General features: G+C 39.8%; 1 protein-coding gene across 1 annotated transcript in view; it reads right to left on the bottom strand.

The window, feature by feature from the left end:
- PDE7B (phosphodiesterase 7B) overlaps positions 1 to 19,846 on the bottom strand; it is a 229,838-nt gene that overhangs the window by 147,022 nt on the left and 62,970 nt on the right. Inside the window, exon 3 of the mRNA XM_014955390.1 lies at positions 9,405 to 9,465. Within this exon, the coding sequence (XP_014810876.1) occupies positions 9,405 to 9,465 (61 nt within the window). The remainder of the gene's footprint in view (positions 1 to 9,404; positions 9,466 to 19,846) is intronic.

The following is a 19,846-nucleotide window of genomic DNA, read 5'->3' as shown; positions in this document are numbered from 1 at the left end:
CAATAAATTATCTTACAGATGAGGTTGATCAGCCTGATTTTCTATTATCCCCCATACTTTAAAGCTTTGAACACCACGAAAAGCAATGTCTGTACTCCAGATTAATCTCCAACTGCTCACATCCCCACTTCAGCTTCCTTAGCAGTCAACAGGGAGAAACAGGCACTTTCTGAGTAGGAGAAGGTGTAGACATTTATTTTACAACGAGCTGATTCTTAAGGAAATACCTCATTCTTTTCAATTATAAAAGGGAAAATTAGATGATGGCTGTAGACTTAAAAAAATTTTTTTTTACAAATGTTTATTCTGTGAGATGAATCACATCCCATCCTCAGCGTTATTTCATCTGCAGAGGGAAAGGAATGCCCTATAAGGGAAATCCAGTAGGAGCACTCCCTGAACTCTCCTGTAAGAAATACAGTCATCTCTTGACACGGCTATTTGAGATTCAGAAATTCCGTTTCTTGTTGCTAAATGGAGTTCCCGTCATTCACTACCAACATTCAGAGTCACACTCCATGATTTCATAAGTGCAGAGCCTCAAGTATTTGGATCAGCTCAGGGCTTGAGCATGCACGGTGCTAGACACTGTGACCGACCCTGGCACGGGAAGGGATTTCAGCCTACACATTTTTTGGCTTCAGTGAAAATATGTAAATACACCCTTAAGTAGTTTGATGATCAAGGGATGATCTAAGAGTTCAACTTAAATGCTTTAAGAAGCATGAGACATGGAAGAAAACAACAGGTTACCACTAGAAATTATAATATATTTAAAACAACAACAAAAAAAAGGAAGGTAAAGCTGTGAAGGAAAGTTATCTACCCAGCTAGCAAGGCCAAAGAACAGCAGGTGGTTGATTTTGTGGGGTTTTCTTTTTTATACTGAAGGTGAAAAAAGCATCCTACAAATTATATACTCCCACTTGTCAGTAAGAATGGTAAAATTATTAATAGCCTTTCAGAACAGCCAAAAGTTTAGCTCCTGAATACGATGAGACATCCCTTACAACACAGAGCAGAGAAGAATATAGGAAAACGCATTCTTAAACTGAGAATTTTCTGAATGTTTCCAGCCAGGAACTGAATGTTTGAAAGCTTTCTCAGACATAAATCACTCTTACTGAGGGTAGCTACACAGTAATCTATAGGAAATCACAGAGACTGTGAAGGGATCACCAAATAATAATTAAAGAAATAAAGATTGATTGCTAGAGATGAGCTCAAACCACAAAATATGAATTTGACCTATTTAAAACTAAGTTTGGAAATTTTACATCTGGAGATTTTATTTTAGTTTTCTATCATTAAGGGGTGTCTGACTGTAAAACTGTGGATAAGTGTTTTCTTCTCCGATCTGGTCCCATTAATAGATATTATAATTGCTCTTCCCCCTCACACCCCCCTCCCACACCCCCCCCCAATTTTTTGAGACAGGATTATTACAACAGTATGGTTAGTCACTGCAATCCCCCCCTCCCACCCCCCCCCCCAATTTTTTGAGACAGGATTATTACAACAGTATGGTTAGTCACTGCAATTCTCTGTACAGCAAGTACTTTGGGTGAACACATCCCACTCATAACAGTTTGGATAAAAAAGATGGGAAATTACGTGAATGCAATCCATGTTTAGGCACGAGGTTAGGCACGAGGAAAAATCAAACTGTGAGGCAGCAGACTGAATAGGCACTTGAAATCTTTTTTCCAACAGGGGATCAGCAATAACTCATGTGACAAATACCATGAAATAAGATATGAGATCATCTTCAGTAAATCAATCAAGCAACTGTTTCTCTGCTTTATCTAAGAAATGTCCGGTTAAAAAAATAAAAATAAATAAAAATAAGAGGAAAGGTCTGGGAAACAAAATTTAGGATTATCCTTGACTTACATGTGTGTGCTCCCTCAGATGGGGTGCAAGTCATAGGCCTATTTGTTAAACTGTTCTGGAGCCATACTTGGCATTTATCTTTGTGAGGGGTCAATAGGTGGAAATGGGAGAACCTACACCCAACTTGTATTCCCTTTAGTGTGGTGGGTAAGAAAAAAGTGAATGCTGTGGGTTTTATCCACTTAAGGGCTCTGAAAGCCCAGAATTCGAAGTTTAAACTTTCACTAGATTGTTAAATAAATGGACAGCAGAATGCCCTCCTCCTCTCTGCAGCATGCTTTGGACAAAAAGTGGGGTACTTCTTAGCTTCACACTGCACTAATTTTGCTCATATTTGTCACCATGCTTTGAGTGCAACTGCTGGATAGGACTTACAAACCTGTGTTTTTTATTAAATGTGATATATGGTGAGATCCTCACCACGTCAAAAAGCCCTTTTGATAGAAAGAGAAGCTGAAGAGTCAGAGGTTTGGGGTATTTTTAGTTGGGGGATAACAATCTCTTGAGTTTTGGTATCTCAACTGGATCCCATGGTCCTGATGAATAGCTTTGGTAGATGTGGGCAACACAGCAATTATTCCCTCTAGACAAAACCATCATGGTGTGTTTGCATCACACAGATAGTGTCAAATCCTCATTATTGTGTTCCCTCTAAGTCTCCCAACACTCCCATTTCTTTCTTGCACCAAGCTCAGACATTATATATGGTTCAAGTTAACGTTTAAGTGATAGAAAAAACAACAACCAGAAATTACACTTAGAAAAGTGTTTTATGGGCCTACCCAAAAAGCCAGGGCCAGTTTTTGTCTCCTTGAGCACCCTTCTGGAAGGTGGAATACTGCAAGACAAGTGGTTTCAGTCTGACCTGATTTACAGGACAGAACAGGATAAACAGGTGGTCACTGTCACTCAGCTACCAGGCTATATAATTACCTAAAATAGTAATTAAATCAAAATTACTGCAATAATAAGATGGTATTAGAGAACTGCTCTTTAAAATATACCGAGGGCATCAAGATTTTCAATTTATTTTATCTTTTTTTAGAGTTTCTTAACCAAATTAATCAAGTAGTCATGAAACTAGAAGATGGATTTGATATTTACGTTCTTTGTGGTTTTGGACACAAGTCTCGAAGATAGTAAAGTTATGGTTTAGCATGAAACCATAACATGGTGACGAATTGGCATTATGACAGCGTGTGTACACTGTCAATTCCTTGAGAAAGAAGTCTCTGTTGTGCCCTCGTGCCCACCATCTGCCACTTTCTGTCTCCAAGCTACCCTCAAATGTAGGCAGCCTGGCATCTCCACTGAGCCTTCCATGTAAAGCATGGAGTGATGCACCAAGTTGTTAGCCTCCTCTCTACTGCTATGGCAAACAAATCAAGAGAACCCTTGGAGAATATATGTGAGATTTAGAAAGTATTGCATTTCAGGAAGAAATAGTCAGCTGGGGGAGGAGGTCTTGGGTGACATGAAGGAGAAATAAGCCTGTATTTTGATGTTGGCAAGGTCACAGAGATACAAATTTTTAAATGTGTTTACAAACATAATTGTAACATCAGGAGTTGAGTCTTATTTTTAAAGTGTGTTAATATACTGGAACGATATTTTAGAAAAAAAATGGTATTAGAAGTTATTTAAAATCTCTACCTTTTGTCTACTCAGTTGGGGAAGAACTACAGTTTCAGAATTCTTATCTACATCACACTGTTCTCAGCAGAATAAATTGTTTGTAGAGAGATTTTCGTTGGTGGTTAGAGTATGAAATACAAGTGAAAAACTTGTGGCGTGTGCTTATATGTTTAGATTTGAATTTATCTATGTTAGCAGGATATCAAAAAGAGACACAGTGTTTATCTTTCTGTTATGCATTCACACCATTGCTTTACAGTGGAAAAAAACCTGCTTCCCTTCATCCTGTGTTGCGAGCTGCTCATGGAATAGAAACCTATCTTTTTGTAGCAGACATCCTAAGCCTCCCCACCTCCTGCTGCTATAAAGTTCTGAGTAATCCTGATGGGCAGCGTAGCGATGAGCGTAGATTTCTTGCCAGTCACTCTAGATTTCAGGCCCTTTTCCCACCAGCACGTTGCTTCATTTTACAAAGATTAATTCATGTGCTTGTTGCCGTGTTGTTCGCGCAGGCAGAAGGCACCGTCCGCTTAAGGTCAGGCGCACGTGTGAGCCTTCGAATGACTGGGCTATAAATAGCTGGTGTATTGGGCTATTTAGAACACCGTTGCTCAGGCACACCTATCAGTTTCAGCAGAAGTTGTGCGTGTGCAAGAGATACGGGGTCACATTTCAAATGATGTCAGTCCAGGGCTCCACGAAGCTTTGCCAAGCCGCAAAGTTTGACCAGCGCGATACCATTTGAATAGCCGCCTCATTTCTTCTTCTCCCTCCTCTTGGGGGCAAATTCACACGTTTAACTACTCTCTAGTATGCATTTTCCCCACTATAGTTATATGGTTATTTACCTGATTAGGTTTCTCAAAGCAAATTTTAATAGATGTCTTCTTTTCCCCTCCCCAGTGAAGGTGAGCTCTGGGGTTACGCAAGGTGGAGGCTGGCCAGGCTGAGCCTCGCCAGTGCCCCTCGGTCCTGGCTTTCCACACAGTTGTTATTCCAGTAAAGTCTCTCTCTCTCTCTTTCTCTCTCTTCAGCTGCAGCTGCCAACTCTGTTCAAATGTGTGGTTGGTTTTTCTGCTGTGGGCAAAGAGCCACCAAGACTGAAGTTGGATCCACGAAACTCATTTCATGGCCAGACGCCGATTCCTTTAACCATAACTCTCCATAGGTAATAAACGGTGGAACTATGCCACAAAAGAGGTAGGCACCTCTCTCTGCTGGAATATGGAAAAGTTTGTTGCCCCAAAGCAACAAAGACTATGCTCTAGGAGTCTGGGGAATAAAAAGAAAAGTGTCACCCCCCCACACCTTTTTCATTTTGGATTGCTTTTTTTCTTGGATGAATTTTAAATGGCTACTTGTGAGGAAACTACTTTTATTCCAAACAAGGATTCATCTGTCTGCTTCTGCAAGGATTAAGTCTACACCAAAAGGGAAACAAAACTCACCCACATTATTCCTGTCTGCATGGAATTTACAATAATGAAAAGAAAGCACCTCAGCCATTTGCCATGGGGCGTCTGGAAGGCTTGTGTTTTCATCTTGGTAACTAGCTCCTTAAGGAGGGCAATTCGCATTTCCCCTGGAAAAATCTCTGCAAACAACACAGTTGGCCAGCAAGGGACGTGACCTCTTCAAAATCTACCTGCTAAAGACCAAATTTGATGGTTCCTGGGGTAACAAACTAGATAATCTGGTTTTATCATCCATCCCCCTTACTCCACTGTCATCACTGAGGCTGAACAGATTAAAACTGATGAGATGATTTAGTGTATGTGTTACGCTGAGTGCAGCTGCCTACTTTCTATATGGCAAATATAAGGATAACTTCATCTATTCTATATAAACTGGTATTTATTTATACACTCAAGTTTCTCTTCTAGTTGGCAGGCCTTTTTCCTTAGGCCTTAGAGGTCTTCCTTAGGCTTCTAATCCTAGAGCCTTATGTGTGAACGTTATTCTTTCCAGGATAAATTAACAAAACTCAGTGCTCTGCCATGCAGAGGTTACTGAGTTAGCTTTGGATGGGCTAGTTAAGGTGTGAGAACCAATTAAGTTGCCTTAACTTTGGACTCTTCCAAGCTAGTATGCAATTCTTCCCAGCAGAGTTAATTAGCCTAGGCATCCAACCAGCAATTTTCACAGCAAACTAACCAAATTATCTCTGCATGATACAAAATTGTGTCATGTCTGAGCCCAGAATTTGTCTGTCTACATATGGGGATAATTAACCACAGGTTGTGCCATTGAAAATGGCAGTGGATGCTCTAGGGCGAGGAATAGTCCATACACATAAACATCTGGACTAAAAAACACGTAGTGAGTACCCTGCTATATGCTCAAATTTTGTGCCAACTATCATTTTTAAAAATCAAAATCATTACAGGTAAGAAGCATGAGGAGACTAGGGTTCAAACTTCCACAATGTAGCATAAAGCAAAAGCTTTTTGACATCCAGTTCAGCATTATCTAGCAATTTTGTCTCGGTCAAGTGCCCTCACTGACTTGATAACAGCTCCAATTTAAACAGAACAGTGCAGATGTTCCATCTTGCACTGGAAGTGCTGCTGAGCTACTGGTGGCTCTGCAGAGACTTGGAGATTCAAGGGAAACCGGAGACGGCACACTTTTATTGACAGTGTGGTATTTTTATGAGGTATTTTTATTACCTGCATTAACTCTAGTACCTCAGGTTCTCATTGTACTTATAAGTTTATTCTTGTTGTTCCTAAGAAGTGAGGAAGCACTTCTCTTGCCATTTTTCAAAGGACGGGGGACCTGCAGGGAGGTTCAAAGCCTTAGCCACCGCCAGGCTGAAGAAATCTGTGATAGGTTTAGGGTCTTAACACTGGTCCTCAAAAGGCTAAGGTGGGCCACTGACCCACTTTCTCCTGTGACAGTGGCAGAAGTTGTGTTGTTTTAACTAGTATAACATATAGAAGTGTAAAGAAACAAGCACAATGTAAAGTGTAAGAGGGAGAACATAATTTTCTGTAAGTACTCTAGTACACATAATTATGCTGATAATAAACTTATCCTGGGCATAGCACGTAGATATTATCTATTATATCCTCAGGAAGCACTGCTATGTGACCATTTAATTAAGCCATTCAAGTTATTTTTCACACTTGGATTATAAATATCCATCACTTCAATGCTGAAAGATGAGGCATTAAGCTGATTCTTTTGCTCTTAACCTCATATTGAGTGATATCTAGTCAGTCCATTGAAAAGGTACCTACTTACTTTCACTATCACCATTGGAAGTGTTTAAGCATTTCTTTATTGCCTGCTTTCCACTGGGAAGATTGGAATAGAATAAGATTGGAATAGAATAAGATTTTCACTGCAAACCTCTCTTCCTCAACCTTTTTAGAAAAAGAACCTCATCCACAGAATCCATGTTGCCTCAAGGAATGTGGACTCACAGTCACAAGCCTAGGGTTACTCATAAAAACCTTTAAATTTGAAGCTAATCCAGAACCAGTGGTATAACCCAGACACAGACCTTTCCTGACAAAACCAGCTGTTACCATTTGAGAGTTCTGCTCAATACCGTACGGTTCCAAGTAGGGACTAGTCTTGCGTCAAAGATCGCTGAAGAAATAGTCAGTACTCCAGCCTCCTGTGTTTCTTTTCTTACTAAGTAATTATCCTCTTGCAGTTGCTGGGACTTGCCCTCTAGATTTCTGTCAGCGCTGTCTCACTGTTCCAGTAAATGACAGCACGACAGTTTCAGCACATTTCAAAGACCGCGCAGTCAAGAAAGATGTCCCTCTCTGAAGGCACGTTGTGCTTTGTTCATGAGTTACACCCACAGATGTTTTAATGTCAGCCTTGCATTGATCAGTGACAAACTTGGTCTTTTGTTCTCTGGGAAATTCAATTCTCTTGTAAAATCTGAAATTGGACACTACATGACGCAGTCGGCACAAAGTCTTAGACCTTTTAGGTTGCACGATTCCAGGCTCCTGCTCTTCCATACCGAGTTCAGTATGGAAGGAGAGGTACCAGAATGGACACCCTCTGACTTTATAGCACTACCAGAACCACACACGTGCCTGTGATAAATCAAGACAGTGGAGATTGTCTCCAGTAGCTGCCCTCAGAGCCACCATGTAATGCTAGTTTCTGCTTCCCATACTTCATCCAGAGCCAGTTGTGGGATATCCATTTGCACTCAGAATAACCTCAGCTCTGTACATTATTTGGGATACCTTGGGGTGAAATGTAATATCCTATATCATATATGACACCACCGTTCCTTAATTTGTTAGAGACACTGAAGAATAGTAATAGCAGGCGAGATATTTTTAAATACAAGAAATGCAACCTCTGAGAGCCAGCCTCACCTTTGGCATGACCCCTTGGAGTCATTTTAGCATTCCTAGCAGTTTCCTTACAGAGCACAGCACATGTTCTCATTCTTGCACACGCATATACTACAAGACATAGATAACAATATATGTAATGGAAACAAGATCTTGTTCTGCTCACTGCTCCTATGGTATCATTTGCCCTAAGGATGATGCAAAACTCCCAATTTTAGACTGACTTGTTATAAAAATGACCAACCTGTGCAGAAGACTTTAATCTTCAGGTCATTTTTCTGTTCTCAACTACCCCTCCGCCCCCTGCTTTTTTTTTTTTTCCTAATGGATAATAACATTTGCATGGATATAACATCCTTAGAACTACAGTATTATGAACTCAGTGCTATTTAAGTTGCAGATTATAATTGGCATGATAAAGGATCACAAGTGTATCTTTTCTGTCAGCTTGTTCCATTAAGAACCTCTAACCATGGCTCATTGATGTAACACATCATTATGGCCCATTGTGTCAGTTCTTCTGTTGGGATCTGTGCACTATAAGCATGACAGATTTCCTCCGCAGCAATTATAGTCTATTGTGACAATAGGATTTAATGAATATAAACAACAAACCACATAATCTGTTATTACAGAACACAGCTATGCACCCAGATGGGAATTAAGTTCCTAGACATTGCCAGTTGCATTTTTAAAAATTGTGACTATTTCAGGTTTTCGCGTTATTAATTCAGTGCTCTAACTTACAGCATACATTTATCCCAGCCCTGGCAAGTGAAAGGTCTTCAGCATTTAAAGCCTAATCCTGCAAGTGTTCCATGATTTAATATTTTTTTGAGTAAACATCACCTTTTAGGATTTTAGACACTTACTCCCTGTCTTTCACTGTGATACTAATCGTGCTGTTAATGTTTCAGTACTAGCACTGAAGATGAAACAAGAAAATAGCATAAAGTTGGTCACAGAAATTAATGACACATACCAGAACATTCCTGCATTGTTTCCAAAGAACAGACACTTCTGCTTAATATTAATTTTTACAAATGATGGGCAAAGTATTATGCTGGCGCAAATCTGTAAAATCACACAGTTTTGCTCATTGATGCAGCTGAAGGTCTGACCTAGGGTCATTTGATATATTTGTGAAATTAATACTCTTTTTCAAAGCACATAAATGCTTCTTCACATTAAAGGTGTGCAGTCTACAAAAGTTCACACTTTTCCCAGGCTGAATTTAAAAATCTGGCTTGATTACAGAGTTTCAGCTTTTGAATAGAAGTTCTGAACTTGAGTACCTCAGAGATTACAAATATAATGTTGGTACAGCTATAATTTCATCTATGTAGATGACAACTACTAGGAAAAAAATATAAGTAAATAAAAATTCACCATATAGAACAAATTGATGAGGACTACATGTGGATGAGCTATCTAAATGCCACTGTGGATCACCGCAGCCATTTTCATGTACTTTTGAGAGTAAATCCCCAATTAAACATACTTGCACATTTTTGTATCAAAAGAGGAAAAGACTCTTACCCTTACCTAGCATGCGAACACATTTGGCATTCTGGTCAGGACTGTCAAATGAGATTTCTCCGCACCTCTGGAAAAAAAAAAAGGATATATTTAGTTAAAGACTCTGTGATAGTATCCCTGTCCTTCTCCTCTGCTACCTCTGTTTGGTTTTGGCCCTAGAGATGTTCAGAGACAGGTTGTTAAAATGTCAAAATCTCAAGATTTTCAAGTGTGAGGTAGAATGGACATTGTTAATGTGCAGGGATGGGTCAACACTGTGTTCCATGGTGTTCACCAAGAAAAACTTAATCTTACACCCATTACCTTTGTATCTCTGGCTTAAGAAGCTGCCTAATTCATGTTATTATTTGTTAGTGTCAGACCAAATCATACAGGAGGCCTCATTTACCACTGGTAGACATTGTGCCCCTCTCCCGCACACTGATTTAGTTGTCACACGGCTGCACCCTAAAAGGGAGCCACCAAGTGATCCCCTTGAAAACAAACCAAACAGCACTGCTGATGCAATTATTTGTATCCCTGTAAAACAAACTTATTTGAAAAAACGCACAACTCAAGGTACTTATTAAGGAAAACTGTCACTTCACAAAATTTGAACTCTCTGCAACACCGATGAGTAAAATTGTTTTTTTGTAAAGTGCAGATAATTTACACCTCTGTACTAACATGCTTTGTTAATGAAAAATAATATTCCCATATACAGATATATTATGAGGGCTGATGTTCCATGCTTTGTTAATGAAAAATAATATTCCCATACACAATATATTATGAGGGCTGATGTTCTGTCCCTGTACAGACCCAGGGAAGGAATATCAGTAGTTAGGATCAGAATACGAAGGCGTTGGGTTGTTTTCAGAGATAAGACATCATCTTTGAGACAAGCATGTGGGTTGAGCTGCCAGGAGAAACATAATTGGTGCGGCTCATGGGTCTGATCCAGCTCCAATTAAAGTCAGTGAGTGCACAAATCCCGCTCACTTCAGTAATGGTTGCTTCAGGTGCTACAAAAAAGATTCCATTTTATATCACTACGCTCAAAGCTCATGATAGAGGCTTAAGGATAGCCTCCTATTTTATAGGTAAAAGTGGTCCATGCTTCCTTATCTACATATTTATGATTTTGGTATCTATGACCAACTGGGAATAGAAGCACAGCAGTTCAAGTTTGGATAAATCACTGAGAGCTACTCATTTCCCTTCCTCTTCCTTTCTCTCTCTTCAGCAGTTTCCTGTTTTCAGCACCTATGGCTTTCTCTCCTTTGTAAGACAAAGTGGTTAGTCCTGTCTTTTTCTTTTCTCTTTGTTAATAAAAGTGACATTTGCAGCAAACAGTAAAACCTACAAAGAGTCTGGTAAGTAAAAAATCCCAGGGCTTCAAAGAAGATGAAACACAGCGACAGTTTTATAAATGAACAACACATTTGGAACTTGCTATTTTTAAAATAGCCTTCACCTCCCTCACATTGAAATAAACACAAACAAACAAACAAAAGTCCATCTCCCACACAGAGTCTTTTCATATATCAGTACATCTAAAAAGAGCAAACAGACGCCTGTATGAACCTTCCTAGGTGGGAACACATACTGCTGAAAACCTGCAAAAAGAAAACACCACCCACCATTTCAAAGTTAATTTTAGGAATGCTCTTATACCAGCTCCATGTCAGGAGACACAAAAATTTTACTCTTCATTTTTCTAGAAAAAATGTTAAGATATAGGCATCATTTCCCAGAAATCTCCCAGCTTCTTCCTCATGACCATAAGTAAACTCAGACAAACACAGATTTAAGAAAGTGTGTCAAAATTCACTGCTTGCCTCACCCCTGAATTTAAGCAGCTCTTTGAAAATCCTTGGTTATTTTTGGTTTAGTCCCTCGGATGTATTGTATGTTCCAGACATATTTATGCAAACATCGTATTTCAGGCTGGCAAACGCTGTCTGACAATATTTAACACGACTCACCAGTCCTAGTGTTATGAAATTGGGAAAGTGGCTAATAATGTTCCCCCGAGTCTCCTAACATCCCGCAGGAGCCATTACGATGATGGATGAGCTTTGAAAACTTTGCAAGTGAGAGTCAGATAACTGCATACAAGTTCATGGGCTTATCTGAATTCCCCCAACCTCCGCAGCCCACAGAACTGGCTGAAAATCACGCTACAGCAGTCAGCCCTGGAGATTTTTCACTACTACCACTGCAGCTGGAAATAGCAGGAGAAAAAGCTTCGGCAGCAATTTAGTTTCTGATGCCAGTAAAAGTTCATAGGGACACATCAATGGGATGAAAAATAAGCTGTTAGCAAAGTGTTCAGGGCATCCAGAAAAGACTTAGTTGGATCCTGGATGCGTAAAGTGGCACAGAAATGCAGCAGGGACTCAAAAATTTTGCACATTCAAAAATATAAGAGTTGTTTGGGCATTTTTTGCTGTCAGCAAATGTTTTCCATGAACAAGAAGTAAGGAATGACTTCAGGATTTAGTCTTTAGGATTAAACTGAGACTTTGCCACCACTGCTGTGAATTCTTGCCAGGGCTGGATAAGCTTCTCGTGTCCTTTCCCTGGCCTGGCTTACTTCCCTTTCTGTTTTGGGTTTGTTCTGCCTGCTTGTATATCAGGGCTGGTAAAGACAGAGAAGGCCAAGAGTCTCTCAAGTCCCAATCCGTTTCCAAACTAGTCCCAAAGCAGCTGCTAATTCTCTCCTGAAAGATTCTAAGTTGGCGACAGGATGAGTGATGGATCCATCAAAGAGGAATTTGCCATTAAATGCTGGTTATTGTACTTGTTAATGTCAACGAGTTAGAAAGCAGGGAGAGGAGAAAGAATAACCTCAGACATATCTGCTGTACATATGCAGACCTGCTGCACATGTGTAGGTCACCAGATATGTCAGCTGGGGTATCTGAGGGAGACATACATCATCTCTTTTAGACTGGTTCAACAGTCTCCAGAAGCTACTGCTTATAAGCAGCACGAGCAGTATTCATAGGAATCAGGTCTAGAAGAAGGTATCCATTTTGGGATACCATTTCCATATCAATGGTGAGCTGTAAAGGCCAAACACATTATCCAGTTAAGAAGAGCAATAAACTCAAGCAGGAGAGCTGTCTCTGAGCTTCATTTCTTGATGAGGTTGTATTCGTAGTCCTGACCTATATTTGAAGCTCAATAAAGTTCCAAGAATTCACTCTCTAAAAATATGATAAATCACTTTCTCGGATCTAAATGATCCCTGAGTTTGGGATGTTTTAAATCACAGAATCATAGAATACCAAGTTGGAAGGCACCTCAAAGATCATCTGGTCCAACCTTTCTTGGCAAAAGCAGAGTCTAGACAAGATGGCCCAGCACCCTGTCCAGATGAATATTAAAAGTGTCCATTGTTGGGGAATCCACCACTTCCCTGGGGAGATTATTCCAAGGGCTGGTTGTTCTCAGTATGAAAAATTTTCCTCTTGTGTCCAATCGGAATCTCCTCTGGGGTAACTTGTACCCATAACCCTTAGACTTTTCCACGTGGCTCCTTGTAAAAAGGGAGTCTCCATCTTCTTTGAGACCTTGTTTTAAATACTAGAACATGGTGATAAGGTCTCCCCTCAGCCTTCTTTTCTCAAGGCTGAACAAACCCAGTTCTCTCAGCCTTTGCTCACGTGGCAGCTTCCCATTCCTTTGATCATTTTGGTGGCCCTTCTCAGGAACCTCTCCAGCCTGTCCACATATTTTTAGTATAGTAGGGACCAAAACTGAACCCAGTATCAAATCTCAATTTGGGCTTTATGGTTAGGACTACTACAGCACTGGTGGGACTGGCTCTGCTTATGTAGTCCTGGATGCTGGGCTGGTGAGTTTACAGAGGCAGCCCCGCCGAAAATAGTACCACTGGTTTTTACTTCCTCTGAAGAAAGAGAGGATTTGTTGTTGAAAAATCTTAAAACACTGCTGTGTTTGGAAGTGATTTGGAAGATTTAATGAAGAAGTGAGTAAATACAATTAAAATTCACCTCTCCAAATCATCATTACACCTTCATATCTCTTGTATCACTGAATTCTGGACTATACTGTGGGTTTTTTTTCTCTCTCTGGAGAAAAGTACAGTTACTTTCAGGGAATAATATTTTCAGTAATATAGATGCATTTTCAAGTAGGATTGCAGCCTGCCATTCATTATGCATGTGAGAAAGTATTTATATTTATATAAGAAAATAAATTAATAAATTATCTACTCTCAGCTTCCTTTTTGAGATCAGATACATGCCATGGTGTTGAGTCTGTTACACAAGCTGAAATGTAGTAAACTAGAAAAGGACCTTTCCCTCATGGAAAAAGAGACCAAATGGTGGAACAGCTGAAAGTGGACCTTAAAAAAAACAAAGAGAAAAAAATGAGAGAGTTGCTGTCAGAGAATAGGGATGAAAGGACATGATATCCAGCAGAAATGTGACATGAACTCAGGTCCTTTGATGAGATAAGTGAATTGGAGAGCCTGAAGCCAGCCTGGTTGGCTCTGATGGCCCAGAACCACCTGTTGGAAAAGGGAAATACCGTATTACACAGGCAGCATCCTCCACAGCAAAAGACTCTGCTGGAGGAGGGTGCTCTCAGGCAAGATGACCTCTTTGCAAGACACTAAGAGGAGTACACAGGAAAATAGGAAGTCTTCTTCAAGGAGCCCTGTGCCAAAACAGTGCACAGAAAACTGCAGATAAGTAGGGCACAACTGGGAGGAAAAAAAAGTTCATGCAGAGAGTGGATGGAAAAATCTACTCTGGGCAGTTGTACTAATGCAGTAATGTATCTCATATTACTTCTCTGGTATTACGTGATCATTCATAGGTTGGGTTTCCATTTCCAGCATGCCTGGGCTCACACCACCTGCATTTGAGGATTTGACATATGTAGCAATAAACAGGGTGTATATATCCCAGACAGAATATACCCCTAGTTGTGGTTTGGTTTTTTTTTTTTTTTTCTGCTGTGGAGAAAACTTAATTGATGAAAAAGTTGGTTTTAAAGTCATTCTATCCAACTTCTATCTGTATGGTAAATTAAAACGTTACGTGTTTTAAGGAGAGAGATGCAAATCCAGTAATTGAAATGAATAGGGTTAAATTCTTACCTATGACAAAATTCAACAAGTAAAAATCTGAAACTGTTTGTCATGAGAATAACATTAAGTGGCATGCTAATTTTCTACTTATTAAATGCATATAATAAATATTTAATAATTTTAGAGTGTATAGAGTTTTTAAATATAATAAGAGTTTTTCTGGCATAAAATTTGAACATGGACAATTTTGACCTTTTTAAGCTGCAGACAACCAATTTATGAAAAGCCAGCTTAGCTAAAAGGTTATTGGAGTAGGAACCATATTTATAGGTTTCTGTTCTGCACATGCAAAATACAGTGTTCAACATACATCTCACTTCCAATATTGCAATAATCAATGAGGTACTTCACGGATATGGTCAGCCAAACATGACAATAAAGACTGGATAATTTTCTTCTTACAACAGGTGACAGGGATCATTATACCTCCAAACAGAGAAGATGTGTTAATTGGACGTGACAGGGATCATTATACCTCCAAACAGAGGAGATGTGTTAATTGGACATTGATTGCATGTAAAATATTTTTCGAGAATCCATCTGATTTCTTTTTTTAAAGTAACTTTAAGATACTTTGCTTCTACCAATAGTAGAAAGGAGTGGATTCTACATAACAACATTTGGTAAAAGAGTTTTTTTTCTTTCCTTTTTTTTTTCACAGTACTGTATATAATTTCTTATTCCTATAGAAATCAGAGTTAAAAGATGCACTCATAGACACAACTGATTAAAAGAATTTAAGGCAGAGCAAGCAACTTCCGTGCTTCTATGAAAGAACAGCTGAACTCAGACACAAAACCTGCTATGTTTATTCTTATTTATGTTTTCCTATTACACTCCTTTCTCCATCACCTTTAAAAAGCACTTGAATAAAGTCCTCTAGGATGTAAAAGCATCATCTTAAAGATTTTTAGGTGCAAAGTCTGTTATTGTGAGAAGTAACACTACTTGGTAAGTCTTAGCAATCTTTTATAAAAACAAATGACCACTTGTATAAAAAGCTGAAAATTAAGGGCAATATCTCATAAGAATCAGGCCTCATGCTCTTCTTCTTCAAGCTGCCTGGGAGGAGATTTAAGGTGGATTCATCCCAAATACTGATGAAATATCAGAGTGTAGGAACTGTAGGACTTTCAATGCCTTGTTACACTAGTGGTATTTCCAGTTCCTTGTCTCCTCTCTGACAGGGACAAAAGAAAGCACAGGAACTACCAGAGCAGACTGATATAAGGAATCTGTCCTGCCTGCAGCCTTTTCACAATCACCTACCCCAAAATGAAAGCCTTGTAATATTATCTGTTAGAGATTAAATCAGTGTTTACATAAAACAAGGAAGTTCCCTACCAATACTCTGCGTAATCTTGAGATGTACTTAAATGTCAAACACATCTGAATTTTGCTGAATCTATACCCATTGCCTTTGTTGGTCTTAGCAAAGGAAATTAAGCTATTGTTTTTATTTTTTAGAGAGCTTTTGTTTAGAGACAAAAGCTTATTTTCTCTATATGACTTCTTATTTTAAATTTAAACAGGCCTGTTAAAAAATGTCATTAATTATCTCTAGAGTGAACGACTGCAAAAAGCTCAACCTATTCATATGACCTTGAATTGCCAACTCTGAATTGTTCAATAACTTTACTTAGCCTTTCTTACATGAAAATATGTTTATAATGAATACAACTCGAGACCTGCATATGTAAATGTTCCCATTGGTAGCAAATAACACTAGAATCTTGCAGGTAACGAAATTGTCGAAGATCTTTAAAAACTGTGATTGTTTACATATTACCTCCCCAGGCCTTATTAACCGTTCCCATAATGATTACAGATACAATCTTATACTTACCTGAAAATTTAGGCCTGCATTTGGCAAGTTAAGTGTTCCAGTAAATTGGGCTGCAAAAAGAACACTTACCTTGAACTGGAATGTATTGTGTGTGTGCCCACCCGTTTATAAATGTGGCGTAATCACAGCACACTGACAATTGCTACTTTAAAATACTATTAGCAGCCAGAATGCTACATTCGCTGCTCTTCAAATCACTACTATTACATTGCAACTATTATATTGCAGCTCTACCATATTTTGTGGGTAAAGTTTCCAGCTTCCCTATTTAGTATTGGAATTGAGGCCTACTTAAACTGAAAATTCAGGTTCTCTTAACATCCGGGTGAATTTCTGCAGAGCAGAATAGCTGTGCCTGGGCAGACTTGTTTTGAGAGTTCCTCCCTTTCCAAGCTTTCCCAGCGACGGGAGAAGGTTTTTCTCTTCCCTCCAGGAAGTTCAACCCGTTGCTCAAATAACCTTTCGACACCGTCAATGTCAATCACTGGCGGCACCTTGGCAATGCTTTTTTTATTCTGGAATTTACCACGCTGTAGACCCTGAGCTAGTCTAAACAGAAGACAGAGCAAAATAAGTAATTACAAGTAAATTGAGCAATAATTCCCAACCAACCATTGTTGCCAGTAGTCAGCAACTTGTTTGTGGGCTAAATAGCCCGAGGTGAACCTTTAGGCAGTTCATTTTCTCACAAACCTGTGATTTACTCCGGTTAAGAGCGGTTTGAAATGGATTAATGGAAAATGGATATAGCAGTTTAACTGCTTTGTTTTCTTCTTCAGTTAAGGAAAAAAAAAAAAAAAAGTTTAACAGTGTGTGACTTCATTAGGGAGGCGCCAGTAGCCCTGGCCCCCCCTGAGGATCTGTCAGTGTTTCAATATGGCATCCCTACTTCTGAGTGTTTATAACATGGGCACTGGGAGCCAAATCTAGAATTACTAAGCCATAAAAATGTTGGGTTTTAATAAGCAGTAAGTCACAGCCGAGTGTGCATTAACTGGCGAGGCACAACTTGTAGGCGTGTTCCGAGGGGGTGCCATCATCGAGGAAATGTTAAAGAGCAGACTAATATTTTTTACCCTCACGGGATGAATCTGTATTACAGTTAATTTTCTAGTTTACATTTTAAAGAATGTAAAACATCTGTAGATTACGTAATGGATCCTCCCACCACAAAAACGGTTCTAAGTGGGAGGGAAGATGGGAGGAAAATACCAATACTAGGGAAAAGGCAAATTCGTTGTCTCTATTTACTGTTGCTCTGATGTGAAACATCAAAGTTCTCTGTATTTAAACATTTTCTGGACCACATAATTGTTTTTCCTCCTCCTCTGAGTTGCAGAGCTGGGCTGTTTTCCTGGCTGCTTTTTATGGTCACTGCCATTTTAACTTTCACTTTCTATGGAAAAAACTAACGGGAGGAAGATATTGGTTTAATTCGTGAAAATTCAAGTCTCCACTTCAACCACAAGTTTTTCTCACATATTTTCTACCGATCTATTGGAAGGGTCAAAGCCTCAGAAGTGCCAACTGACATGCTGCACTTTCCAAGAAGCAAATCCAAGGTCTGTGGGAGAACAAATCTCCTGAAGAGTCCCCTCAGGCAGTTCAGAGCAACGTGGGATGAATTTTGGCACCTGCTTATTTGTGTGTGCCCACTGCATTCCGTATGCTCTGCTTACAAAAGCTCAGGAAAGACATGACGACTGAGTGCTGGTTTCCTCCTGCCTAATAAGACTTGTCTCCCTGACCATGTTGTGAGCAGTACTAAGCACTGGTGGCCACCTGCTTCTCAAGAGCTGGGCATTTTGTTGGCATGCACCAAGGCAGTGCTGTTTCCTCCTTTCAAGGCCTTGGTTTTTAAGGAATGGAAGTTGGTGAGAACAACTCATGCCAAGATCATACCAACAACTAGGTCAGGTGTTCACAAGTCCACCACTTTCACTCACCTTCTGGCATAGGTACAGACCAGAACTAGCAGTGGACCAACAAACCAGGTAGGAGAGAATTAGAGGTCATCAAACAAGCCTCAAAACATACGTGTGGAAGGTCTGGTCAAGCACCAACTTCAGCAGGAGTTGTGAAAACAGAGCACTTATAGGCAGAAGGCAGGAAACTGCTTTTCCCTAGTTCCTCACTGGTGCACCACACACTCCTTGGGTCTGAAGGTAGTAGGGACCCGGGGATAGCTATACAATGACTGCAAAATTAGTCATCCTGTTAAAAACTGATTCAAATTCAGATTAGATCTCAGGAAGAAATTTTTTACTGTGAGAGTGATGAGACACTGGAACAGGTTGCCCAGGGAAGTTGTGGCTGCCCCATCCCTGGAGGGGTTCAAGGCCAGGCTGGATGGGGCCTTGAGCAACCTGCTCTAGTGGGAGGTGTCCCTGCCCATGGCTGGGGGTTGGAACTCGATCTTTGAGGTCCCTTCCAACCCAAACCATTCTATGATTCTATGATTCTATGAAAAGTGAGCTTTTCCCTTTCTCCCCTCTTTCTCTCCTTACCCTTTCCCCAAGACAACTTTGTGTTTGATGTCTGCCAGTAAAACTTTGTACCAAGAAAATCCTTTCTGCAGCACTGTGGCATCACCTGATGCCCTAAGGAAACCTGGGCCCAACTGCTGCGTGAAGAGGACACAACCAAAGAATGGCCCCAGGCCTTGTAGATGATTCCAGTGTGTCACAGCACGAAATCCTCACTTCAGACTGTAACTCCTGAGCTTCCCACCAGCCGCTTACAGCTTTACTCCCAAATTTGGTTCTGGTTATCCTCCTCAAACATTTTGAGCTCTTCTGCCTCGTGCTTATTTCTAACCTCTTTTGCCACTATAGGCAACCTTAATATACAAGCCCTATCTTCATTTGTTCTGTACCAATGGCCTGATACAAATTTTTGTAGGCACCTCTCTAGCATGTTACCAAACACATACTGTTAAAATGGGCATCTACAGTGGCCTGTCAACACATGCTTCTACAGTTGTAACTATCAATTAGAAGTACTCCTATATTAGTGCAGTTTGGAACAGGAAATCAAACCAAAAAAACCTAAACAACCTTAGCACTGCAAAATAGGGCTTTCAGAACTTCAAGTACAGCCAGCATACATCACGTTTCGACATGCAGAACATATGGAGCTAAAAAACAGCAAGTGTTGTTTTGACAGGAAAAATTTGCATTTCAAAAATTGTCATATTAGACATTGGGGGAAGAGTATCTTCTGCATTAAAAAAAAAAACATTGATACTAACATATATTTTTGACCACTTTCAAAGTGGGATTAATAACACATCTGGAGCCGTACAAATACCATTATTGTCAGGAAACATTTAGATGCTACTGCAATAATCACTACAAACATATTTCAGATGCAGGCAAATCTTTGAGCTTTGACATATTAGTTATAGCTTCCAAGGCTGTAGTCTTTTGAAGACTAGTTTTCTCCCTGAAAATAGTTCATATTAGACATTGGGGGAAGAGTATCTTCCACATT

This window comes from Calidris pugnax, unplaced genomic scaffold (genome assembly GCF_001431845.1).
Source record: "Calidris pugnax isolate Ruff unplaced genomic scaffold, ASM143184v1 scaffold231, whole genome shotgun sequence".
Lineage (NCBI taxonomy): Eukaryota > Metazoa > Chordata > Aves > Charadriiformes > Scolopacidae > Calidris > Calidris pugnax.
The sequence above is the reverse complement of the archived record's forward strand: the minus strand, read 5'-3'. Positions and strand labels throughout refer to the sequence as shown.